Here is a 27,707-nt window from a genome sequence, read left to right as displayed (position 1 = left end):
AGCCTGAACATTATATACTCATTCAAGCATAGACTATTTTTTGCAAGGGTATACCAAAAATCAGTAATAGTCCTTATCTCTGTGAGGCTAAGTGGGTGTCTGAAGGACTGGGATTAGAAGAGACATTTTTCACTGCATATCCTTTTGTACTGTTCAAATGTATTTTCCATGCATACTTGTGCATACTTTTCCTATAACTAGTAAAAAAAAATTTTAAAAATTCCCATTAAATGAAAGCATCAGTTAATTATCCAAGCTGAACCTGAAATAAGATGTAAAATATAAAACAAAGCAGATCTTGATTATTTTTATTATTTTAACAAGATATGAAATAAGCCAAATAGGAAGTTACTCTAGAGTATCTTTCTCAATTTCATTCCACAATACCCTAAATAACAGATCTGCTATGCCCACAACAACACAACTTGTTATCTTAACCCTTCACTTGGCACTCATATGAAAGTATACAGGATTTTTTTTTTTTTTTGAGTGCTTTCTCAGTTCTTATTCCAAATACTTTGTGTCAGTTGGAAATGAATTACCAGGTACCTGATAAGGGTAAAGGCTCTTCTCTGAGTCCATTTGGCCCCAAAAGATGAATATGACTAATAGAGACTCATTAATGGTTGCAGCATTTTATCCACTTGTGGAAATGAACACAAATATTTAGCTGGATCTAGAGTTAAGTTTTCCAGTGGAAACTCAAGTGGAAATACAAAAGAGAGACGTCAAGAGGGTCAATATCCTGCATATTACATTGGGTGGGAAGTTCCTCTATGGCGTTTCCTCTCTCTCTGCAACTTGGGTTTGTTTTTCATTTCTTTCCTCCATGGTCAATGTAAGATTCTACTCTTCCTTACTTTCCCAGATAAATTTGTTTTTTGTCAAAACCGTAGAACGTTTGGTCAAAATCTCTCAGAACCTCTGGCATGGCAATCAAATAGGATTTCAGAACACTGAAGGAAGCATAAGCTAGAAACTTATGGTGGAATTGGGATCTTTGCCAAAAAGATGAAGTTAACTTATATGGAAATACTCAATTTTGTGAAAAATGTTATTAGATTTTCTATTTTGCTAACTTCAGGTTTATGTGCTAGAATTAAGCAACTGCAAACAGCATACAGTTACCATATGCATTTCTATACTTTCTTGACTTGCCCACTGAGTTCTTTGGAAGGGAACCCTTAAATCTGAAATGATGTATTTCCAGTGTTGCTGCCACCTCAACCAATCTCTTCACACTTCTGTCAACATTCAGGCCTTCACCAAGGTACTCTTAAGCCATTCAAACTCAAAATTCATACCAAGTTGAGAATTTTTAATTTAGCAGTGACTCTAGCATTTTAAACAGAAGTTTCAATATAGCTTCCTTGGACCACAGCTGAGAGTTCAAACTGCTGAGAGATTTTATTCAGTATAAGCCGGCAAGGATAAGCAGAGGCATGGTGCTCAAATCTAGGAATATGGAGGATTCCATAAGATATTTCACCTTCCAGAACGCAGCGCCAGCTTTTGGATGAAGAGACATAAGTAAAGATGAACATAAGAACGTCAAAGAACACCAGATTGGTGTCAAAGGACCTAACATCTGAGGAAGAACTTTACAAGGCAGCCTGTACTTCACTCACGGAAATAGTCTAGTTCGGCAGAGATTTCAGCACTCTTTGGACAACAGCACTCAGTATTTTGTCAAATATGTAGGTTTCATTTTTGAAAATTTAAAAATAAAGAGTATCCTAAAGTACAGGCACACTCAGAATGGGAAAGATGGTAAATAAAACTGGGGTCCGGGGAAGCTATACTGAAACTTCTGTCGCTGCTGAATCTCTTACAAACGTTCATACCTGTCCGGACTTTTTTTTTTTTTTTTTTTTTAATTGTTGGCAAGTTAAATTGTCCTATCCTTTCTCAGCCTTTCTCTTGCCAGTGAAATCCAAATTTAAGAAGGACCTGGAATATTGGATAATTGCCACTTATTCTTTCCACATAATGGTGGACTAGATCTTTTGTTAAACTCGAAACATTCGTTCTTACAGAGTAACACATACCTCAGATTAGAGCAAATGAAGGGCTAGTACTACTATTACTAGTACTTCTATTACTCACTGACCACAAAGGCTGATACATAATCTGGCTGGCAAGGCAAGTGTCTTCCTTCTACTTACTGCTGTACACATTGCTTTCCCAGAGTTTCCTTTTTTATGGAGAATGTCTTTTCAGATGAAGGTGGGCCATTCTTTGGCCAAAGGTTACACTATACAGTATAGTCAATTTTAGCAGTTAATTTTCTCATTTCAAAGTTTAACTGAGATGTTAGTTGTTACAACTGTAGTTCTATATAACTAGAGAACTCTGTAACTCTTTTCTTTAAGGAAATTAAAACTAGAAAAAGTACTTCAGGTGAAGACAAGAGAATCACTAAATTTAAGGATTCATACATTAATAAATCTGGAAAGAATGCAAGATTTCTAAACTGTTCCAACCCCATCCCCTGAGAAAATGAAGACAAAGGACTTGCCCAAGATTACAGTGACAATATTGGAATATGGCTATACATTAGATCTCTTGGCTTCTAGGACACATAGTTGATATATAGAGGCTTTATTATTTTATGTAGAATGAATTGTACTGTGTTACCACCATAGTGGAAGTTTCCAGGGAGTAAATAAAAACACAGCAAGAGTCTGTAGAAAGATGTGGATGAATAAATAAAGGAATAATAGCTTTAAAGTGGGATGTTATTCTGATGTCACTGATTTTGAATTTACAAAAATTCAGATATGAACTAAGCTAATACTTACTTAGGAAATCTTCGCTATAAAACAACTTTAATGTAATAGTGTTCAACAAGATTAGGAGAGAAATGTTTAAATATTGAAGAGGAAAAATAACTCTTTATACGTCTTTGAGAATCCTTGAAATTTTTAGGTATGTATGCATAACTGTATCAGGTTAATTACATACTTAGTAAGCAAGTCCACTGAAGAGGTCTTTTAGGTAACACTTTGTTACCCTAGTTTTACTTACTGAGTGAGCTGGAGCACTATAGCTAAAATTCTTTAAAACTACTTTACAGTACAGAAGTTCCTTATAGTTCAAAATTCCCCTTAATAAATAAACACTGAGCTCTGTTGTTTTGTAAATGGAAGAGGAAACCAGATATGAGGCTAAAACTTAAATCTGCTTACTATCATTATAAAATTATACCTTGGCATGGCTCCGCTACTTGTCATGGCAAATGGTTCTTATTGAAGCAACTAAGTTTTAGATAATAGTATCACTTTAGATAAATTATTAAAAAACAAGAACATGAAAGTGATAGAGATTGATCAAAACCACGCAGAAACTGGAAAGGGGAATGCCTATATTTAGAAGAGAATGGCAGTGGCTTGAGTTTCCTGTTTTTACTCTTTTAGCAGACGGGCAGGCCCCAGTCAGGATAGGGGGCACATGACCTTAGAGACTCTAAGAAATATAGGCCAGAGTTCAGGGCACCCACAGTAGGTATAAAGTGAGGAAGGAAATACCAAGAAAGGACAAAATCAAAGAAGGAGAGCCCCAATTCACCATACAAACTTTACCCAAATCTATTTCTCTGTGGTACTGAATCCAAGAAACCCAGTTAAAGCTAAATGAACTGAGGAGAGATTCTAAGCTGCTGTCAATGAAGAGGAGTTTGGGTTTGATGTTTAGAGCTGAGTGCAGAATAGTAAACTGTCTGCTTAACACACATGCCCACATCCCAACAACTATTAACACCAACAGTTCTTCACAGAAATATAACAGAACACACAATCTCTACCATATATTACCCATGATGTCCAAGATATAATTCAAAATTACTAGGCATGCAACAATATAAAAAATTGACTGGGAAGAACTAACTGAGAGAGGAGGCATTATTTTGGTCTCCACTGAGCCTAACGAAGTCTCAAAGAAAGCATGACTTATACTCAATGGAGACTAAAATAATCCAGATATTAACTGATCAAAGAAGGATTTTTAAAGTAGCTATTACAACTATGCTCAAGAAGATCAAAGAAAATAAACCTGTAATAAGTGACAAATAAAAAAACCAGACAAACAAAAACTAAAAAGAAATCAAATGGAAATTATGAAACTATAAAATAAAATATAACAAAGAAAAAATTATTGGATGGGTGTAACAGATTGGAACTGACAGAGGAGTCTGGAACATGAAGAAATATCAATAGAATTTATCCATCCTGAAGAACAGAGAGAAAAGACTGAAAGAGAAATTAAATAAGTACCTGTGGAACAACATCAAAGTAACTAACAAATATGCCTTGGAGTCTTTGAAGTGGAGGAGAGACAGTGAATGAAGCAGAAAAAATATCTGAGGAAGTAATTGCTGAAAATTTCCCCCAAAAGACATAAACCAATATTTAAGAACCTCAATGAACCCTAAGCAGGACAAATACAAAGAAAGCCATGTCTGTGGACAGCATGGTCAAACTGCTGAAAACCAAAAATAAAGATAAAATCCTGAAAACACCCAGAGAAAAATAACACATTACAAACACAGAAACAGTAATACAAACTCCTGACATATGATTAAAACAATGGATGCCAGAAAACAGGGGAGTGATATCATTAAAGTACTGAAACAAAACTACTAACTCAGAATTCTATATCCAGTGAACATATCTTCTAAAAATAAAAGAAAGGATATTTTCAGAAATATGAAAACTAGGAGAAACCATCACCAGCCAACATGCATTGTAACAAACGCTAAAACAAAATTTAGTAGAGCAAAATAGGAAAGTAATACCAGAAGGAAGTCTGAGCATAAAAAAGAGAGAGACACAGAAAGAGAAAGAGAGAGAGAGAGAGAGAAATGAACAACAGTGGGGATGGTAAATGTTAGTTTATTTTTTCTCTTTTTTTCATTGAGATACATTTGCTTGTTTAAGGCATAAGTAGTATTATGGTTTATAACATGTGAAGATATAAGATGTATAACAACTATAGCATAAAGGAAGGGTAAGAGTAAAGTACACCAGTCTTATAAGAGTCTCACATTTTATGTAAGTAGTGCAATAACTCCAAGTACGCTGAAAATTTAAGGATATGTTGTAATCCTTAGCATAGCCACTGAAAAAATGATGCAAAGAGGTATCACTAAGAAATGAGTAGATGAATTAAAATGAATTTCTTAAAGAGTACACAACCCAAAATAAGACAAGAAAAACTGAGAATCAAAAACAGAACAAGCAGAAAACAAATAGCAAAATAGTTGAACTATATCTAACCATGTCAATAAATACAATAAATTTCAAGGAAATGCAAACTCAAAGTATAACGAGTCACTGTTGAATATCCATTAGAATGGTTAAAAATAAAAACAATAACAGCAAGAGCTGATGAACATGTGAAGCAACTGGAACTCTCACATACTGCAGGTGGAAGTATAAAATGATACAAACATTTTTTTGGGGGAAAAAAAGTCTTGGAGTTTCTTTAAAAACTAAACACATATATATTCTGTGACTCAGTAATTTCATTCCTAGCTATTTACCTAAGAGAAATGAAAGGCATTTGCCCATGAAGACTTGTATAATAATGCTCACAACAGGTTTACTCATAATACCTCAAAAACTGGAAACAGCCTGGGTGTCCACAAAATGAGAATAAATACACTGATATATTCATACAACAGCACATTACTCAGCAGTAAAGAGGAATAAATTACACTTATACTGAAAAACAAATTTCAAAAACATCCTGAGTGAAAGAAATTTCACTCAAAAGAGCATACGTACTACATTTTCTTTATATCATTTCCAGGACAGAAAAAAACTAATCTATGATGAAAAAATCAGGACAATGATTGCCTCTCTGTGGTGGCAGGAAATGACTGGGAAGAGGCATGCAGCAACACTCTGTACTGATGATAATGTTTTATATCTTGAGAAGTGTTTAGAAAACATCAGGTTTATACCTCTGTCAATACACATCAAATGGTATATTTAACAACTGAATGGTTTACTGTGTATAAATTTTAGCTTAAAAAAAAGAACCATAAACAAATTATACATAATGAAGTATTAAGCCAAGAAGTGTACTAATATCTGTAGCTTACTTTGCAGTGCAGCAAAAAAAAAAAAAAAAAGATGGACTGACAGATGGACAAAAGAATAATTAGATGCGTTGATATAATAAATGTAAATACATAAGTATGTAGATAATACAGCAAACATAGTATAATGTTCATTGTAGAATCCAGATGGCAGATGCATGGCGTTAAGTCTATAATTCTCTTAATATTTTTGTATGTTTGAAAATTTTTATAATAAAATCAATATCTTGCTTTATCCAGAAGAAAGCTATTAAAAAAGTTTGAGTAGAAGTCATTAAGTATGGTTAAGCATAAATTGGCTGTTTCTAAAAATTTGAATTATGAGAAAAACAGAGCACGTTTTCCATATCTCTGAAGCAAACTCAACAACTTTATCCCCTCTGCACCGGAAAAAAGAAAAAAAAAAAACCAAAAAAACTTATCACTGACCTTTTTTCTTTTCCTTTGCTTGGTTTTAGCTGAGTCTTGTCCAGCACTCCCATTCCCTAGGGATCCTGATGTGGTTTTCCCTGAGTGCTGTGATCCAGATGATGGAGCAGTGGGTGTAGGAGGAGGTGTGTTCTCAGGGGACTCTGGGTAGGACTTCATGCAAGACCCCTGCCCAAAGAGATGTGCCTTTGAAATCAAGTGACCAGGACTTCTAACATTCATTTGTGTTTAATATCTCCTGAATTCAATACTTCTTGAAGCTTACAAATATCAAAACACGATTTATTATCCAGTTCACAGAAATGATGCCTCATTTGTCCCTGTTGGTCTAAATATGTTAATTTTTAATCTGTCTAGCCATTTAGATAAAATCAGGATTTCTCAAGACGCAGCCTCCAAAATTTCTGCTGATTTTGCCAGATACAGAGATCTCTACTTGCAAGTTTTGTTAGCATGTCAGACTTACATGTCTCAAAAGGCACCTCTGAATCCACCCCCCCCCGCCCCAAACTGGATGGTACAGACAGTATTTGTTATCAGTATGTCCAGCCTTCTACCAGTGACTCCAACTCAGTGTCTGAGGGTCACTGTGGATATTTCCGGCTCCTTTTATTTCTAGTTCCTTCCTTCTTTCATAATATCCCTCATTTCGACCTGGTTTCTTCGGCTACGACTGCAAGTCTGTTTTCTTTCATGTGGATGCACTTCAAATATTTGAGGACTATTACCTTTCTCAGCTTCTTTCCTTTTATAGGTCAAACTGCCTCGAATTCCTTCAACCATTTATTATGAGACAGGTTTTCAGGTTCCTTCACCCTCTCACTACTCTCCTTTAGACATTCTCTACTGTGTCAAGGTCCATCCTCTAGGATGGTGCCTCAACACTAAACGAGACAAAAAAAGTTTTCTTATCAGTGACATCACAATATTGGCTCCTAAGGAATTTACAGGCCAATAAAACTCTATAAGTCTTTTTCATATATGGTATTATTAATCTACATCTTCCTTATCCTACCAACTATACTAAACCATACTACCTGCTGGCCTACACTTCTCTATAGTGTATTTGTATTTAAAAAACTACGCTAAATTTTGTAAAGTGTTTGGCTGAAATGCACATATTGGTTTCAAAAGTATATCTGTCTATTGTTCTGAGAACTGTGTTATTTATTTAAAGTTAAAAATGAGCAAGTTTAAAGGGAAGCTAGTAAAGAATATACTGGAACTCCGTATTATCTTTGCAATGGGCTCTGTAAATCTAAAAATTATTCTAAAATAAAAAGATTTTTAAAGAAAAAAAAAAGTATTTCTTTGATTTGCCTGCCTAGGAACCTTATCAAACAAGAAGGAATAAGCCTAATTTGGCATGAGTTATTTTTAGAAAAAACAAGACAATTCCTAGAGATCACTGCTTCCTGTGCATAAACCATATATTAGAAAAAAAATTTTAAAAATTAACTTCAATTGGGGTGCCTTGGTGGCATAGTCGGTTAAGCATCCAACTCTTGGTTTTGGCTCAGACACCTGGGATCGAGCCCCGCACTGGGCTCCATGCCTAGTGTGGAGTCTGCTTGGGATTCTCTCTTTCCCTTTCCCTCCACCCCCCCCCCCCCCCACCCGGTGCTCTCACTCTCTCTCTCAAATAAATAAATAAATCTTTAACAAAAATTAACTTCAATTAATATTACACCTGCCAATCTGAGAACCCAAGCTTAACTAGCTTGGTTCCTCATATGTTTAACACTCAAAAATGATAGTCATTAAAAGAGAATGTATTGTGTATTAACATCATGCCTTGAGAGCTTGATTTCAATCCATTGTACATAGCACCTCCCTTTGGATCTTCCAAAACACCCATTTGAACTCATTACCTTTAGCAGCCACGAAACCTTCAACTCTTCCTTAACTCTAAGAGCCTAGGGCTCAGTTTTCTAACCTGATTCCTCCTTCTGCTCCTCAATGAATCCTTTGCTTGAATATTTTAATCAGAGTTTTGTTTCTCCCTTGTACAGTTATGCCTATGCCGCCTCTGAGGCCTAGAGCATTCTCCCCACTTTTACTATCTCATCAAAGTCCTATCTTCCCTCAATGCCAGTGTCCTCTCTCAAGTTCTTTGCATTCGGGGCTTCTTTTTACCTCTGCACTTCCGGTCTACGCCACTCATTTGGAAATTAGCATATATGCTATCTTGAATTGTCTTTTTTGTTTGTTCTTTATTTCCTTGTTTGTTTTACAGAAAGTCCTATCACCCTGAATACAGATCATACCAGTCTTCGGAGTCCCCCTTTTGTACCCAATTTGGTAAAGCCCTCAAAGCAGGCCCTTGACGTTGGTTGCTGGTTTGTAACGTTGATGAGTAAGATTCCTACTTTAGAGTGGCCATTCTCTGTGTTTCGTCAGGTAATAAAGGGCAGGAAGATTTCCAGTCTCTCTGAATGTTCATTTTGACCACTAGTTACAGGAGGAGGGGTGTCTGGAAGGCCAGGGAAACGCTTGAGGCTTTGCTAACATATTTAGGCGGGATGCTTTCCGACACTCCTGCTCCCGCCTCCCAGAGAGCCCGGGAAACCCAGCACACACAGGCCATTTTTCTTAACTGCTGGGTAGCTGGGAGCAGCAGCTGTGGTTGCTGAGCAGTTGCCCAGGGCAGCTTGGCCACCCTGGAGAACCAAGAGAGAAGGGAAATAAAGAGTTTTCCTAGCCATGCAAGCAATCCCTTGAATGTTAAGGGAAAACTAGGCTTGTTATGTTCACTGTAAATTTCTTCAATTAGAAATGTTACAACAAATTTGTCTGATGTTAATGAAAAGCATACTTATACACATATTCATAAAGTGAACATGTACCAAAGATATCTTTAAAGGGTGTTCTTTGACATCGTAATTTGGGTTTGTAACATAAAGAAAACAAAGTGTTTAATCAACTGGGTAAGCTTTAGGGACTTTTAAAGTGTGATGACTGATAATGATGTATGATCTTTTCTAAGAAAAAAATGGATTTTTAACGGGCATAAACATTTTAATTTCTACTTGGATTCCAAGCCAATCTGATTCTCCAAGGGGCACAAAAAGATGTCAAACTTTTGGCTTGAAATAAAATATATTGGTTTATATCTTTATGTAGTTTCCAAGTATCCTAGAGCAGACGTACTTAAACTTGGGGTCCATCACAGATCACTTAGATCCATAGAATGATTTCAGAGGGTCTCTGAACACCCTGAAATTGTATGCAAAATTTGTGAATGTGCTTATGGAGACAGAAATTATAGTTTTTGTCAGATTCTCGAAGGGGCTTAGACATTTTCAGGTTATACATTTCACCCAGCTTTGTCCAAAGCTCACTTCATAATTACACATGGAGATGTTAAGCTAACCTCCTTGCTGCCTTCTCTCTGGTTATTAGATTGAATTACATGAAATTGCTGTATATGCCAGGAAAAAGGGTCAAATATCAGCAAATGCATTCAATAGATGATACTACATTTCTAGTTTGTAAGCACATGACGCTCACAGAGAGTCTTTCTTATACTACAACATGGTACACAGTTATTGCACAATGCCTTAAAGTTGGCAAGACCACTTCATCGCCCCCCTAGGTGGAGGTCCCGGCAACATAAACTCGATCAGAAAGGATGTGATCCTCACATGATAGGGCCAGTGTGGACACGGAGAATAAACGGAGCCATGCTCCTTTAAATCATGTTTAGAGATGGGTCAATAATTGGGAAATAAAATGATTAATAAATGTCAGGAGTTATTAGGACATGAATAATAATGATTCTCTTGTCTTTGAGGCACAAAGAAATAAAGAACTATTCTCAACATTGTTCATTTGCCCAAATCAGTTGTTCACCTCCCATGGAAATGAGGTGTGCTCTCCAACTATTCCTCTTTCACTGGAGGGCTAGGGAAGCTAAATAAGGTCAGGAATAGGTGAAAAGACAATTGTATTAAATGGATGATTAAGGCCTACAACAGTCCGTGCTCAGTGAATGTTTGTTTGAACGTTGAATATGTTAAGATTCCTGATTGAAGGCTATACATTCCTACATTACCTTTTTCAAAGAACTAGTAATGTAAACACCAGACACATGAAAAATCCACAGAGGTGTCAAAGACAGATTTTTTGCTACTTACCTCAGCAGAGTTGTGATACTGAATGAAGGTTGCAGAAATGGCATGGCTGAAGGGGTCTCCCGCCTTGGTTACCATGTCCTGCCTCACAAGAAGAGCCAGGTCCACTAACTAGAAGATCAGAGTAATGAAAATAAAGTCACATAGCTGGAAATAATCAGTCACCAATGTCACCGAAGTGGCAAAACTAAAAGCAATACATTCCACCTGTTATTGATAACACGGTCTGCTTAAAAATCTGTATTGTGGACGTGAGCAGATGCTTTCATTGAGAAGTAGACCTACCCATGAGTATAAACAATATATTCTGACTTTCCAGGGGAGCACTTCTCAAATTTTATTTAATAATCACTAGGGAAGTATTTTAAAATACAGATTTCTGTGCTCTGGACACCAAGATTCTAATTCGGTTCGTATGCTCTGGGTTACATTTCAACAAGAAGCAAGGAGAAGCTGATGCTTGTGGTCAGAGGACCATGCTTTGAGAAGCTGTCAGAGAGCAGTGATTCTAGACTCAGGTTTTGGCAAGCACTCAGGAGACTGTACATAGCCAGAAAGATATGTTTCAAAGCTCGAAAATAATCTCTAAACAGGGCAGATGTGTACTGAGAATTCAATGTTGAGAAAAAGTATGTAGGGATTCCATTTCTGGTTAGGATTGAGTTGCAAGCAACAGTCACTTTTACCCTAACATCTGCCAGGGCTGAGGATACAAAGAAACATAATTGAACTGAATTCCAGAAAATGATAAGATTGTCATAGGATAAAACTCAAGGCTGTTCTCATTCCTGGTAGAGTAGCAGGTGGAGGAACTTTGGTCATGGACAGAGGTAAGAAGAAAGGGATGCCTGGGTTGGCTCAGTGGGTTAAAGCGTCTGCCTTTGGTTTAGGTCATGATCCCAGGGTCCTGGGATAGAGTCCCTCATCGGGCTCCCTGCTCAGCGGGGAGCCTGCTTCTCCCTCTGCCTGCCACTCCCCTGGCTTGTGCTCCCTCTCCCCTTCTCTGATAAATAAAATCTTAAAAAAAAAAAAAAGAAGAAGAAAGCAATCCTGTAAGGCCTGCTATGACAGATATTAGCATTCTTACCTGTGCCACTGTTTCATATGCTAGATATGCTAAAATTTCCATTGCAACAACATTGGGTTTTATCTCCATACTGCTGCAGTCCAACCAGTCTCGAAATTTGGAGGCCTTTTTGGCTAGGCATCAAAAAAAAATATGGAAAATTTAGTTTTTGAAGTGTTTTAATACTTGCATATTGCTATCACAAAATGAAAAATATGTCTCTTGAAAATTGCATTTGAAAAATAATGCATATAAAACACCATGTTTTTGAAGTTTTATTAGTGTCAAGATCTTCAAGCCCCAAGAAATGCCTTATGCATTTGGGTCTTTGATTTTGTACCTGTGCTACATAACACGGTATACTAAATGACTTAATATTCAGCATTTCTCACAGTGTCAGAATAAGTTACCATTGGCCATAGCTTATGTTTTAACAAAAGTCAGAGGGGTTCCTTGATGCAACTTTAACCTATTCTTGTGGAAAGAAATTCCTGCAAGAAAGAACCCGGGATGGAGAAAGAACATACAGAAATTGTATTTGCGATACATTTCCAAATGTGTCTATTACCAGAATAGGTTCAAAGTCACATATTTAGAATACAGTAGAAAAAACTTAGGCCTGCAGTTACGTTTTTCTGACTACAAAGACGTCCGAATTCCTAAGCCTGACTCTCAAAACCCTCCAAACTGATTTCAACCTGTCTTTCTATGATTGCCTCCTGAAATGCGACCTGGCCTTGAGTCTAGCCCTCTCTTTGTTCACCCTGCTCCTTTCCCTCCATGGAATGCCATCCCGCCTCTCTTCCTCCTTCACATGAATCCCGCCTGTACTGTGTAGTTCCCCACACTACTCATTTCCTGAACTCTTGTATCATCAGATGTCCTTTCATGTCTGCTTATAATTTCTCAAACCATATTAGAAACACCATGCATCATGTCTCTCTGCATACCTAACAGTGCCAAGCGCACGTGGAAACTTCCGGTTCAAATCTCCAAAATGCCACAATGCTAAGCAGAGTCTAACCTGATGTAGAGCCTTTATTAGATATTACTAATCTAACTAGTAATCTACAGGGAGGAGATTGATGGTAAAGATTTTATCATATCTATAACATAGCAATCTTGTAAAAAAATCCACTGATTATTCTTTTGGTTAATCTGGTCCCATGGGTCTATTAAAACACTTAACAGTCACTCAAAGCATGATGTTTCTATCCTTATAGATGTGGTCTTCATGGATTCCAAGTACAGAAGAGGTTTTTTTTTTTTCCCCCCAATAAATCACAGAAGACTTGAAGTCTTGCTATGGAAGTGCATGTCCAAAGCTGTCAACTGTGGCAGAATTATGATAATCCTCTTAAAGCTATCTCCCTAAAGTAACCAATCTTCCACATACTCTCTGACATGCAACATTCCATCTAACTAGTCAGCTGCATTAGCTCACAAACACTTGTTTAACATCTGTGGAATACTTCTGAAGTCAAAGTTAACAGGCGGCAATTTGGCAGGATCAATAAAACGTACCTTGTTCACTTCTCCCTCTGACAGTCTGTTAAGAACGCAGAAACAAGGTATTTTGTGACTATGCTCTAAACGATTTGTTTTAAAAGAGAGGGAAAGGATAGATGGTTCTTAGTATTCCGTAGGATCTGTCCACCTAAGCAACAGAATTGGTGGCTTTCTCACTAGATGTTAAGTACTAAGAATGCAGGGATGAGGACCCTGTGTCCACCACTGTATCCCCAGCACCTAGAATACTTCCTGGCATCAGCAGTCTCACAATAAATATTTCCAGAAAAAAAAATGAATGAATGGACAAATGGAAGATACTTCTTTAATAAAAGGGTAGGGTCTCTGTTCTGTAGCAGAAAAGGCGCACAGAGGGTCCCATAAAACCACTGTGAGTTACAGCTATTCCAGCAACAGGTGAACATTCCCTGAGATAATGCCTTGTCCCCTGCAGAAGGACTGCTTCAGAGACAGACCTTCCCATGGTATTGCTGGTTCCAGCAAAAGAGGCACAGATACTCCTAGTCATGACAGTTTGTTTCTATTTGGCGAGGGGTGAGTGACTGTTAAGTCCTTCACCTTTACCGCTCTTCTCAATATATCAGGAGAAAAGGGTAATTGTGGACATCGATCAACAATTTAAACAGAATCCTTAACAAAGGTCAGAAGTTCCCAAGATTATCAGCCTTCTGACACTATCTGGTTTTTTTTAGCTTGTGCTGGAATTAAAACAACTTTTTATAATAACTTCATATGGGAAATTTAAGGTTAGTTAATCCTCATACAAGTCTTTTTTTCTTTCTCATTACTGACCGCTAGTAAAATCTAAGTTTCTCTCAATATCCCATTCTCACATCCCTGCATACTATCTCACTATTTCTACCTCATCCCTCTCACCAGTCTTTCCATTCCCCTTTCCTTAGGGCCCTTCTGTAATGCTCATTCCTCTCTGAAGAAATTCTTCCACAACTTCAGTCTCTTCAAAATGACTGCTATTTGGATTAATTGCAAATAGCCTTTCTCAGAGGGCACGCTTTCCCTGGAGTCTTTTATAGTAGAGGTTCCTTATTTCTTTCCTTCTGTACATATTTATTGATCAGTCATTGACTGCCAACCTGTTCATTTCCCCATACACCAGAGGGGTGGGGGGTCACGTCTTCATTCTCTTAGTTTCTCCCACAGGGAAAATACAGGACAAATGGACAGAGACTTCTTACCAACAACAGAGGCTAAAAAAAAAAAAAATGGGATCCTGTTTTAATAAATAACTACTAGCCCACAACTTCCTACCCAACTAAACTACCATTTAAGTATGAGGGCAAAATAAAGCATTTTTAAGACAAAAATGAGTGCTTTAAGCACTTACAGAGCCTTGGGAAAAACAAAATTAGGCTGACAAGGCATGTTTACTAATTACCAACTTTAAAAAATTTAAGTCAAGGACGCATTGTAAAAAATTAAGGATAGCAACTAAAATAATAGAACTAGAATATACACTATACAAACTGGTTGAGAAAAAATGGAATGAGGAAAATCCAATTAATCCAACAAAACAATGAAAAGGAGGAGGAAAAGCAAATAAAAAAGGCACAGTAAATTTAAAACACAAAGACAGCACATATAAACCCAATGTATAAGTAATTAAACACACACAAACTAAATTTATCAATTAAAATACAAAAAGACTCTCAGATTTGACTAAAAAGAAAATCTATATATTTGTTTACAAAATCCACATACAAAACAAAAGGCTGAAAGAAAAGGCTTGGAAAATGATTTGCCAATTTATAACTAAATTTAATCTTTGTGACTTAATATGAATATCAGATTTTAAAAGACTTTCAGGGAAATGATTATCTAACTTACATAAATATAAAAACAAAAGACTGGTGAATTTGATCCCAATTCTACAACTTACCTTCAGTCTACAAAGTCATAGACTTGTAACTTTTAAAATGCACCAGTAGTCCCAATCAGTGAATGCTATGATCCAATATTTAAGAAGATACAAACAGCTGGATCGCAATTCCTATATCCTCGTAATTTATCAGAAGGGGAGAAATGAAAAGAGCCTAACATTCCGACCAGTTGTGGGTATTAGTTCTGAATTTGCGGACCCACTTGGATTAAGCATTCCCAACCACAGTGTTTTGGCATATAAAACAGATTCTTCCACTAGGGTTTCATAATGAAGCACCTATGGGCATCATACAAAGAAATATTTTTAAATGCCCAAATTCCTTTTCTTTTTAAAAAAAGTAAGCATAATATACTGTTTAAACTATAATTATTTTATATAGAAAGGGAAAGCATTAATTTGTAATTTACTATACTTTATTACTGAGTTATAAACAAAAAACTGAGTTGTTAAAAATGTGATTTTCAAACACAAGATGTATTAGGACCCTTCAGTAGCTATACATTTTAGCGTGAAAAGAGCGCTTCTGTTCCTTTAAGTGAATTAAATTTAAAATATGATTTTAAAAAATAGTTCAATAGCACTAAATGTTACTTTATAAACTGGAGATTTATACTTATAAAAGACTTGAATGCCATTTTTAAACCTAAAAATTACAATACAAAAACCTCTCATTTGCTGAAATTGCCATGATCTGAAGTGTCATTTACTTAATGCTTCACAGATGTACGATGCCAAATTGTTAGTCAGACTGCAAAGTATATTTAGTTAGGAAAAAAAGCTTCCAAAACATGTTTTCCTATATTTTACTGACATTTACATGGGGCACTATGTGAAATGTGTCATTTATTTGCACTTTATGATCTATAAATGAAGCTCTCATTTTCTGTTTTCAAATCAAATACATTGTTATTATGGCCACAGAACAGTTTTTCCGTTTAAAGACACCATTGTGTCTATAATCCCTCAGACCAGGGTCATGTGCTTCTCTTGTCAGATTTTTAACTGGACTTTTCATCACACTTACTCTTTGACCTTTCCCCTGAGAGGCTTAGTCATCATTGAACTGTTGCGGTAAGGATGTTTGCTACACAATTGAGCCCACTATTTATCATGAGCCTTTATGTACTTTTAGTAAGCCTGTGTGCAATGATGGGACGGTACTAATTTTATCACTAGGTTATTAGTGTTACAAGAGCACAGACTGATGAATTCGGCTAACACTGAATGCTTGTCACAGTAAGAGGTTACAGACAAAAATGGAAGGGACTATTGATACGTTTCCTTGTGGTAATATGAGTAGGCATAAATAAATGGAAAGCTTGGTATTTATTAATATTGGGGGCTTTTAAATGTCATGACTGTGCTACTAAGAGTCCATTACAGGTCAAGTACAATCAGCAATACTAGTGTTAGTAGGATGAAGAAACTGGAAAATAAAATGAGAATGTTAAAGAAAATGGAATTTTTTGGACTAAAAGTATGTGAATAATTAACATGGTTCTCTGTGTCTTACTAGCACCCTTTAAAACCTCTTTAGACTATTAATTACAAAACGGTAGAGTGGGGTAAAATCTTTTATAGAGTCCCCTACAATGCAGGGGCTGTTTCTAAGTTATAACTATGCATATGTTAAATTCACCCATTTCTAAGGAATGGAGATTGTGTCATACTTTCGTGTATCTATAACACATGATCTCTTAAACATATAATGAAGCAAAATTAAACATTTACTTACAGAAACTTAATTGTCGACTTTCACAGAATTCTGCATATTGGGCTGAATCCATAATTCGAGTTTGTCTTTCTGCTCTCTGACAGATAAAAAGACACACAAACAATGTTTCAGAGCAAGGAGACCATTATCTATGTCTTCCTCTTGGCTAAAATGCAGAATTGAAATTCCATTTTCCTTCCCTGACTTTAAGTAAACAGTTTCGTACTACCATAAATATCATGAAACTTGAAATTATGATAAGTAACAGTAGTTTTGCAACTTGTGTCTTTTGGAAGCGAAGTTTAAAATGCCATTTTCTTCTCCTCTGTTATTGTCACTATACTGACAAAGCTAAAGGATCTTACTACTTAGATTGTGTACTAAATTTTCTTAATTGTACCATCCTTTTAAAGAAAAACTGTGAGTGGGTAATAACAAATCAAACAGAAAAAAACGCTAATCGTTATTGACCATGTACTGCCCTAAAGCTGGGGATTTTCAATGTTAAAATCGGAGTCAATGAATGGACCCCATATATTTTCCCTCCGTTAGAACATGGAGCCAGAGCTAACAAATCCATATTTTAAATTGCAAAGAAAATAAAGAAAAAGGTAAACACAACACAAAACCTTTCATCTGAGTCCAGGTATGATTCACAGTTTGGTATAGTTTCATTCGTGGGTTTTTGATTCAGTATAGCAGATGTTTGCTGCTTCATTGTCCCACAAGAGGTAGGATAATTATAATTCACCCATAGTTCAGTGGGAAAGAATATGACCACTTCCGCTTCCTTGGCAAGGGAAGCATTTTGAAATGAGACAGGATGGTACTTCTTGGAATGAGATTCTGGCCAGTAAAGGAAAAAATTCCCTGAGACGTTAATTTTTTTTCTGCTTTGAAGGACTTCTGGGAAGTTTTCTTTATCACAGTTGGAGTACACAAGTACCACTAACGTCTGGATGTTTTTATATTTTTTTAAACTGAAATTATCCTTTCTTCATCTTGTTTGATTTGGGTAGTAGTCAACTTAATTCTGATGATATATCTGTTGATGGGATGAATAATGGTATACTAACTGCTGCTCGATACAGGAAAGATAGATGGGGTGGTGGGAGTTATACTAACTCCTGTGGTTCCTTCTAAGACCACTGACTATTTTTACCCTTGCTTCTCTTCTTCTACTCCATCCCTCCCTTCTTTCCTTCCTAATCTCCCCCTCACCCCATACATACAAACATGCATATGTGCAGACATAAACCCAGACTTCTTCATTCACCCTCTAGGTTCAAGAATCCTTTTTGAACATGTATTACATATGTACATTACATAACAGACACACACACACATACATACGTGTGCATAAGGATCCTCTTGTGCATATATCTGAAACATTAGGTTTCCTTAAGGGTATATTATTGGGTGAATATTTATATACTTAGAAATATTTTTTTTAAAAAGATTTATTTATTTATTTTAGGGGGGAGGGGCAGAGGGAGAGGGAGAGAGAATCCCAAGCAGACTCCCCGCTGAGCGTGGAGCCTGACGTGGGGCTCCATCTCAGAACCCTGAGATCATGACCTGAGCCGAAACCAAGAGTCAGATGCTTAACTGACTGCACCACCCAGGCGCCCCTACTTAGAAGTATTTTTTGATACGTGAATGCATTATTTAGTCTTGTCCTTCTTTTTGGTGTATCTGATACATGACTCTGTAAGTATATGCTAATGGACAGTAGGAAGTAAGGGAGAATTCTGAACAAATCAGTTACTGATGTGTTTATTAAAAAAAAGTTCTAAGGCTAACAATGTATCATTAATGTCTGTCTTTGACTATATAAAAGGAATCTCTCAGATTTATTTTCTAGCTCCTAGAGAATTTCTGACACATGAAACATGAACAGTGAAACCTCCATGGATTGAACAAATGCTACCATTTTAGTCTACAATCATGGCAAATGACCATCATCACCATGATGTGGCTAGTCCTTGATTATCCATGCATTCCTATAAGTCTTCTCTGCTGCTCTCCAGCCAGGCAGCCTCACCCCACCCAACACACGCGAAACAGAAAGGACTTCGATAAATATGGAAAACGAAAATTCCTAATGGGATCCTTAACACTAATTTTTCTTCCACCATGTTGGACAACCGAGATTTGGTCTCTGTATACATGCTTACATAGTCGATGTATCTGAATAAGTATGTCTGGAAATGAAAGTTAGGAAAACCTATCCTAGGAGATTCAGGCTGCCAGGGTTGCCAGTTTTAATCAAGCAAGGCGTTTAGCTAGATGGGAAATCCTGAACCACATTTAAAAGACACGGAAGGACTTTAAATTATTATAGCTAGCTTCATTCCTTTCAGACACCTAATTCAATGTCTATCATCTTTTCTTCATCAAGCATCGTAGTCTGGTTTCAATTCCTCTAGCATCGAAGCAGTGGAGTCTCATGAAGCTGGCCCTAGGACCTGTGCAGGAAGCCACTGACCAAGTGTCCATACAGCAAATGCTCCGGGAAGAGCAGCTGACGTAACAGCAAAGATGCACAAGCATCTATAGAACCACGGCATGTTGGGGCACCCAGGTGGCTCCATCAGTTGAGCGTCTGGCTCTCAGGGTTGTGAGATCGATCGATTCCTGCGTCGGGCTCTGTGCTGAGTGTGGAGCCTACTTAAGATTCTCTCTCTCTCTCCCTCTGCCCCTCCCACTGCGTGTGCATATGCATGCTCGCTCTAAAAAAATAAAAAAATAAAAATAAAAACCACAGCCTATCACAACTAGAGGGAGACTTAAAGCTCATCTTGTTCAAACCCCCTTATTTTAAAGATAAGGAAATTGAGGTTCAGAGAGAAGTGATTTGCTAAAGGTGATCAAGTTAGCACTGAAGGCCAGGACTCTCAATTCCCAAGCCAGCCTATTTTCATTATGAGAAGCTGTCTTCGACCTACAGTAATGTTTTATATTTTTCTTTGGAATCCTCTAAAGTCTCTACATTCCCTTACTAAACTGTATCACATGGCCACCATAATTAACGTGCTCAAAGTGTTCATGACCAAACAAAATTAAGTAAGGCCCTGGGGGTCAGCAAAGAAGGCACAACCTGGGGATAATTAAGTGCAGAGTGTTCCAACTGTAATGTACCTGACAGTGCACAGGTGTGCTGCAAACACATCACAGGTGTGCAAACATACTGTCCCCCCCGGAACCCCCACCACTCCCACCCTACCCGACCTTTTCAATGCTGCACAAGGTTGGGGCAGCAGAATCCCAGGGCTGGTATCTTGCTATAAGTTGCCTTGTCCATTTACCTCAGTGTGGCATAAAAATACCATTTTCTATATGTGCCATGACATGAAAGAGGTTGGGAAGCAGTTGTACTAATACCAATGTCCTTAATATTACATGACACAGCACATACGTGCTATTCACAGCAGGGTCAAGTGCGCTCAAAATGAAATCAGAGACACTGACCGGCAGTCAAGGATGCTGAGGATGATACAGATATGCTCATCATGCTAATTTCTGTTTACTTCTCTTTTTTCTCCATGAATTATTTCAAATAACCAAAGGAAAGGGCCAAATGTGGCCTTGTGAAAGGATCCAAATCACTCAGCATCTGATTATATTATCTCCAGTCTGTACACTATCACCTTAAAATGGGAAAGGCAGGAAATATCTAACCGTTACAGGCTATGTGTTCTTTAAAGACAGTAACTGTGTTTTCCTTCTCTCATCTCAGCATTGGCCAATGCTTAGCTTGGTTTACCCGGGCCCCAGTAAACGTTGCTGGCTAGCTGAATGGGCAGAGGGCAAAAGAAATGCATATAAATCCTTGTTGTCTTATCTAAAATCAGGAACTGTTATATTTGTAATCAAGTTGTCCAAATTCCAGAGACAGTAGGCAGCTTTTTAAAGATAAAGTCCCATTAAAAAGAAGTCAAGACATTGGCCAACTATCAAATAAGCTTGGTTCCTATTTTCTGTGTTGTCCTGATTCCACTTTCTCTTCTGCCTCGATTCAGACCACCCATTCCAATCCACACTGAAGTGAGCACTGACAGTCCTTTTCTATTCCCAGTACTGTAGGAAATCTCTGGACAAGATGCAAGGGGGAAAATCATAAGCCTCGCAGAGCAGCATGGTCAGAGTGACAATGCTTATCTATTCTTTCCAGAGAGCAACACAATAACCTTTAACATAAACAGTTTTAACAGCTCCATTTTACAGTTGAGGACACTGAGATTTAAAAGAAGTAAAAAAATGTTTTAAAAAACATATAGTTAATAAAGCGGCCAAACTAATAAGTAAAACTTGGATCCTAAATGATCTACTCTGAGGTATATCACTGATTAATCATGGCAGGTTAAATCATAGCTTCATTCATACTGGATATTCTCAAATTACACAATGTTCTCCTGATCTCAGACTGCCACATGAATGAAAGGTCATCTCTGGATTAGTCATGCTTTTGTATCTGCAAGTCCAATTTGTTTTCTGCTTAATCTGTCGATTCTGCCCACTCTTTGGTTTCTTTAGGTATTAACACTGCTCTTGAAAACTCATAAAAATATGGTCCATACTCAGAGGCTTTTTAAAAAATTAAACTGTACTAGTATTATGATATAGCAAAGTATTATCATATAGGGGCGTACATGGAAAAATCACTTTTGGAAGAATTATTCCTAAGATTTTCCAAGCACCTAACAATATTTCAAAATTTCATTGGAATGGCTTGTTAAAAAGGTAAGGGAGAATAGTTATGCTAATAGTCCTTCATCTCATTACCAAGAAGTTACAGCTTTCTCTGGTTATTGTAAAACAAACTCAGAAGGCAGAATTCCATGCCAGATGAACTCATTTTTTTGGGTCCTACCTAAATGAAAACAGGGAAGGAAATGTCCCGACAGATGCAGTACCTAGTATAATTCATTTGTTTGTTCGGTACCTTGAACACAAGAGACTCTTAGTATAGATTTGTTAATTTAAATGTTCAGTGCAAAGTTTTCATTTCAATTAACATGAAACTGCTTGTGTCTTGGAAAAATACTTTCAGTAGTGACAATCACCATTTGCCCCTGTCTCTACCAGTTTGAGGTATGAGGCTGGATTACTTATGCAGCATACAGTTTCATTTAAATTCTCCACATGCTTTCACTGAAGCATACGTAAAGGTTAGAGAAACTATGTGCTGGCATATCTCTTGGCGGCTTCTCAAGACACATGACATTTATCTTTCTACAGCAATACCGAATCACAGAACATAACTTTTAAACCAAGATGAAAGTTTATCTGTCTCACTTCCACCTTGGATTTTTAAAAAAATCTTACTTTGATTACTCTTAGAAGTCTTATGATTGAAATGCAAAGTCCTTTCTGCATGGAAAAGGCAAAATGCCAACAGTAACCTACCAACTACCTCATGTTAAACAGGAATTGGTTGCTTAAGTTGAAAACCTCAGATGGAGTGCCTGGCAGTGGTGTCCAGCAATGTGAAAACATGCAACTTATTGGAATGTTTATACATGTTCATGTATGTTGTGGTTCATCTGCAGAATGATACCAATAGATCAGTAAACACCATAGAATGCTCAAGAAACTTAGAAACCATATTCCCAACTCACTGCAGATAAAGAAGCTGAGGTTCAGAAAGGTTAAAGGGTTTACCTGGATTGTTGCAGAGTCAACTCGGTACCCAGGTGAGTGCTCATTCTGCTTGCGGATTGGTCTGTAATTTAGTGGATTCTCCTACCCAAGAGTCAAGTGAGTCTCCCTCAAACCATCTGGTACATTTTCCTTGCCTTTACACCCAACTGTAAGGCTCATCAATTTGGGCCTGGAATCCTGCAACTGGTTCCTGGGTGATTCCTTCCAAATATTTTAACTCTCCCAACCCATCTGGGTACAACAACTTTAAATAAAAACAGAGAGAAAAGGCCGTGGCACATAGCAAGACCTTCCCATAGCAGGGTCTCCTCCATCCCCACCCCACTTTCATTCCTCTGCCTCATAAACTTAAACAAATGGCTCTCGGCCGATCACTGCATCAAATTCAAGCTCAAATGCTTGGCTTCCAAATGCAGCCATAATCTGGCTCATTCTCTATAGGTAAGCATTGTTCTCACTAAAACCTAACATCTCCTGTGCTTTCCTCAGGACACCCTTTGTCACATCTGCTATGTTCCTGTCCCGTGTCCCTCCCCCAAGACTGTGCTGGCCATCTCCCCCTCTTCGACACCGTATTGAACTCCTTCCCCTTCAGCATAGGTACCACCTCCTCTAGGAAGTTTTCTCTGAAGCTCTCAGTTCACCCTGTTTTCTCTTCTGGAACATTTGTTCTTCTTGATAGATTATACCCCTGCACTTTTCCACGTGTTCTACTTTTGTTTCCCCTCAAAAGCTGTAGTTGCAAGAATGTATTATTAACTGAAAAAGGCAAGTTGAGAGCTGGAATATTTGTATCTTGATCTCATTTATGATTAGAACACACACACGTGTGTGTGCGAGTCTGTGTGCAAATGTCTAGAAGCATATAGGGTATATTTTAATAGTATTTATCTCTGGGATTAGCATTCCAGGGAGCTTTTAGTTTTTCAGTTACACGTTTCAGTGATGTTTTAACTTGTTCTTAGGTGAATTACAATTAAGAGAAAATATTTTTAAAAATAAAGAGAACCAAGGGGCACCTGGGTGGCTCAGTTGGTTAAGTGGCTGCCTTCGGCTCAGGTCTCATGATCTCGGGGTCCTGGGATCCAGCTGAGCCGTGTCTGGCTCCCCACTCAGCGGGGAGTCTGCTCCTCCCCCTGCTCCTCCCCTTGAGTTCTCTCTCTCGAATAAATACATAAAATCTTAATTAAAAAAAAGAGAATTTAAAAGTAAAGAAATTCCTCTTGAGTTAACTTTGCTTGACCTACAGGAGGTCATTAAATAAATGTCTACACACACAAAAATAATCAAAGCTGTTATTCAAGAGGCAGAAAATCACAGAGAAACAGCACAAGTTTGGATATATGTTCTCACAGAGTGAGAGAGTGCGGGCGAGAGAGGGAGGAAAGAGAATGTTACTGCATTATTTAGGGAGCCAATGCAATCCTCACTGTCTCTGAATCATACAACTGAATAAAAATACAGTATATTTTCTATTTCACAGCCTAAAAAATAAAACTTTCCACTGATGTTAATTTTTCTCCCCCCCCTCCACCGCATGATTTTCAAAATACATCAATTTTATGTGTCCAGGGTTTTAAGAATATATTACAGTAATCATAGGAAGTTCCCTAAAGAAGCAGTTACAGACTCTAGGAGAACATTCAAGGGATTTAAAGGGAATTTTGTGCTAAAAACAAGTGAGTAATTCCCAGCAAGTACAAAGCAACAGTGATTGAGAAATACACAAAAGGATATTTGTGATAGTAGTTCATAATAGAGTTGTTTCAAAATATTGAATTTTTGGGGGTCTATACTCTATGGGTCTAGATATGTTAATTAATGTGACTACAGGAGTTTTTCTATTATATTTCAACTATCAAGAAAGAGCATGAATTGGTTACCTAAGAAAAATATAGTTGTTACTTAAATAGTACATTTAAAATTGGTTCAATGTCGGGGCGCCTGGGTGGCTCAGTCATTAAGCGTCTGCCTTCGGCTCAGGTCATGATCCCAGGGTCCTGGGATCGAGTCCCACATCGGGCTCCCCTGCTTGGCGGGAAGCCTGCTTCTCCCTCTCCCGCTCCCCCTGCTTGTGTTCCTGTTCTTACTATCTCTCTCTGTCAAATAAATAAATAAAATCTTAAGAAAAATAAAATTGGTTCAATGTCTATTAAAAATTTTCAACTATGAATTTATTAAGCTAGTAATGGGGAAAATTACACACAATAAATTATTTCCTATCCTCGGATAAAACGTGTGCTCTCTAAGAAAAGTATAATTTTTTCCCTTGTAATCTAGTACCACACAACCACACAATTCCATGTTTAGTTGTAAATCCTAGCACAGTGTTAGCACTAATTTTTACTAACATTTCCCTGAAACTGTAAACATGCTCTGTAATAACTAAGTTGGCAAATAATATAAAAAGCTATGTGAGCTTCTGCCCAAACCAGTTCTTTAAAGTAATAGAAGAAGACTGACCTCTTTTTTATTTTCCTGATTGAGGATGCTGTAACCCTTTTTTGTGGCTTTTATTTGGCTGCATATCCAAAAGTGAACGTACTAAATTAATACATGTAAGCTCTTTAGATATTCCGAATAACATTCCTAAACATTCTTATTGGTTTATGTAATATCCAGATGAGTCGACATGGCTTTAGAGTCTAGCAAATATAGAAGGATATAGTTAAATATTTTAGTTATTTGGGATAAAATTTTATAAAGCTGCCTTGGAAAATATGCATATAAAGCCACTATTGCACAAAATGTAGTCCATATTTTCTCTTCAACCTTGAGTTAGAGCTGTAGACCTTTCCATTTTCATTTAGCAAGATCAAATTCTCAAGCAGTTTCACACACATATCAAATGGAGGCTGGCTTCACTTACATAGTGGGAAAGTCTGGCACCTTTAAAATAAAATCCTATGGAGGAGGAAGCTTGTCAGTGCAACATGGCTCTCATTATCCTCTTCAAGGATCGATGGAACTCTCTAACAAAACAAGAGAGTGCCTGCTTGGAATCTCCCTTTGTTGCTACTACGTGTTACATCTAAGTTTTTCCTATAAGGATTTTATTTTTGCATGTAAAAATAAAATTTTTATCTTATATTACTTCATCAGTTAATTCCCTCTAAGGTTCATCAGCCCTACCTTTAAAATATATCTGGAATAAACCACTTTTCATCACCTTCTACCTTCGCTGCTACTACTCTGGTTCAAGCCGTCATGATCATCTCTCCCTAGATTATGGCAATAATCTCCTCATGGGTCTTCCTGCTTCCACTCTTCCTCCCCGACCCCTGCCAGTCCATTCGCCACACGACAGCCAGAGTGATCCTTTAAAAGATGAAAACCGGGTCATGCCATTTATGATCCAAACTTCCAATGGTGTCACATCACGCATAAAAGTAAAAATTCTCAGAATGGCCCATAAATCCCTACATAGTCTCGTTCCCTGTTACCTCTTTGGTCTCATTTCCTAGTACTGTCCCCACTTACTCCCCACTTCAGCCACACTGGCCTATCCTGAGGTTTCTCGAAAACGCCAAACACATTCCCATCCCAGAGCCTTTGCGTTTGCACAGCCCTGTCCTGACGATCTTCCCACCCCGTCACTGTCTGGCTGGCTCACTCACTTCCTTCAGGTCTCTGTTCAAAGGTCACCTTATCAGAGAAGCTGTATATGAGCAACTTTATATAAAACAGCAGCTTCTTGGGGTGCCTTCGGCTCAGGTCAAGATCCCAGGGTCCTGGGATCCAGCCCCGCACAGGCCTCCCTGCTTGGATGGGGAGCCTGCTTCTCCCTATACCTCTGTTGCTCCTCCTGCTTATTTTCTCTCTGTCAAACAAATAAATAAAATCTTAAAAAAAAAAAAAAAACGAACAGTAGCTTCTTGCTGGTCATTCTCTATTACTCTGCCTCCTTTTTCTTCATAGCTCTTGCTATCATCTGCCACAATAACGTATTTGTTTATTGTCCATTTCTTCCCAACTAGAATGCAAAGCTACTTGATGGCAGAGACCATGTCTATTTTATTCACTGCTAAATCCCCAAAGAGCTGGACACATAGTAGGTGTTTCAGAAACATTGGTGGAATTAAATATATATTCATATTTATATTCATTCTACATTCTGTATGTGGGAAAGCTAATACCTCTAAGGCAGGGTTTCTCAGCCTTGGCACTACCGACATCTGTGTTGTGGGGACTGTCCTGTGCACTGTAGGATGTTTAGTGAATTCGTGACCTTTACCTACCAGATGCTAACAGCTTCTGCCCACTACCGAAATGTCTCCAAATATTGCCAAATGTCCCCTAGAGGGCAAAATCATACCCAACTGAGAACCACTACTCTCAGGGGAAGGGTACGACCATTGGCTGACTCACTACTATGTGTCAGGTGCCATGGTTGGTCCTTTACATTATCTCTTTTAAGTCTTCTAAGAATCTCAATGTGCACATATGGTTCTTATTTTTTTAAAATGAAGAAGCTATAGCTCAGATGTTAGGTAGCTTGTCTAAGGCTGCTAAACAAATAAGGCTGCTGCAATCTCAAACTGAGTCTGTCTTATCCAAAGTCTATGCTCTTTCCTTTTTTTTTTTTTTTTTTTTTACTACGAACCCTCATAAATGAAATGACTAAAAACAGAGATCCTTTGATAGAGGTGAGGGAAGCAGCCTTGGAGTCCTCCAATTATCCTCTTCCTCTGAAAGGTATTCGTCAGTGAAACACCAAAATTTGCAGGACAAAATGTGAAAACCACTGTGCTCTCCTATGCTGCCTGCCCTTCAAGGAACAAACATTATGCTTCTATATGTGGTTTCAGAACTGAGGCCATTTCAGACATGAGATTCACAAGATGACCACGAAATTGAAGGACCAACAAACCTCCATGCATCAGTCAGAGGGATCTTTTAAAAATGTAATCACGTTGTGTCACTTCAATCTAATCCCGCTTTGGTTCTGACATCATGGTCTGTTGCAGAATGACAGGTTTATCTGTGGGGCATATATACGAAAGAGGGCTCCTAAAATCAGGACCGGAACACATGCTGTTACTTCTAACCCTCCTGAGTCAGTGCAATAGAGCCTGTCCCGCCGTCCTACCAGAACCCTCCTCCCTATCCGCAAGCCACACTACTGCTACCAGAAACGCTCAGCGGCAGCCTAACTACTGGGCTCGATGACG

At 37.8% G+C, this 27,707-nt stretch overlaps 1 protein-coding gene across 3 annotated transcripts in view; it reads right to left on the bottom strand.

Moving 5' to 3' along the window:
• SUPT3H (SPT3 homolog, SAGA and STAGA complex component) overlaps positions 1-27,707 on the bottom strand; it is a 548,140-nt gene that overhangs the window by 81,813 nt on the left and 438,620 nt on the right. For all 3 annotated transcript variants that reach the window (XM_028097860.2, XM_088023956.1, XM_028097856.2), the window contains 4 exons: positions 16,894-16,969; positions 11,750-11,862; positions 10,666-10,773; positions 6,530-6,697 (listed from right to left, as the gene is read on the bottom strand). In XM_028097860.2, the coding sequence (XP_027953661.2) occupies positions 6,530-6,697; positions 10,666-10,773; positions 11,750-11,862; positions 16,894-16,969 (465 nt within the window). The remainder of the gene's footprint in view (positions 1-6,529; positions 6,698-10,665; positions 10,774-11,749; positions 11,863-16,893; positions 16,970-27,707) is intronic.

Source organism: Eumetopias jubatus, unplaced genomic scaffold (genome assembly GCF_037043125.1).
Source record: "Eumetopias jubatus isolate StellerSeaLion01/CBP00866 unplaced genomic scaffold, mEumJub1_p1.0 scaffold_6, whole genome shotgun sequence".
NCBI classification, from domain to species: Eukaryota; Metazoa; Chordata; class Mammalia; order Carnivora; family Otariidae; genus Eumetopias; species Eumetopias jubatus.
This window is presented reverse-complemented; position numbering and strand designations above follow the sequence as displayed.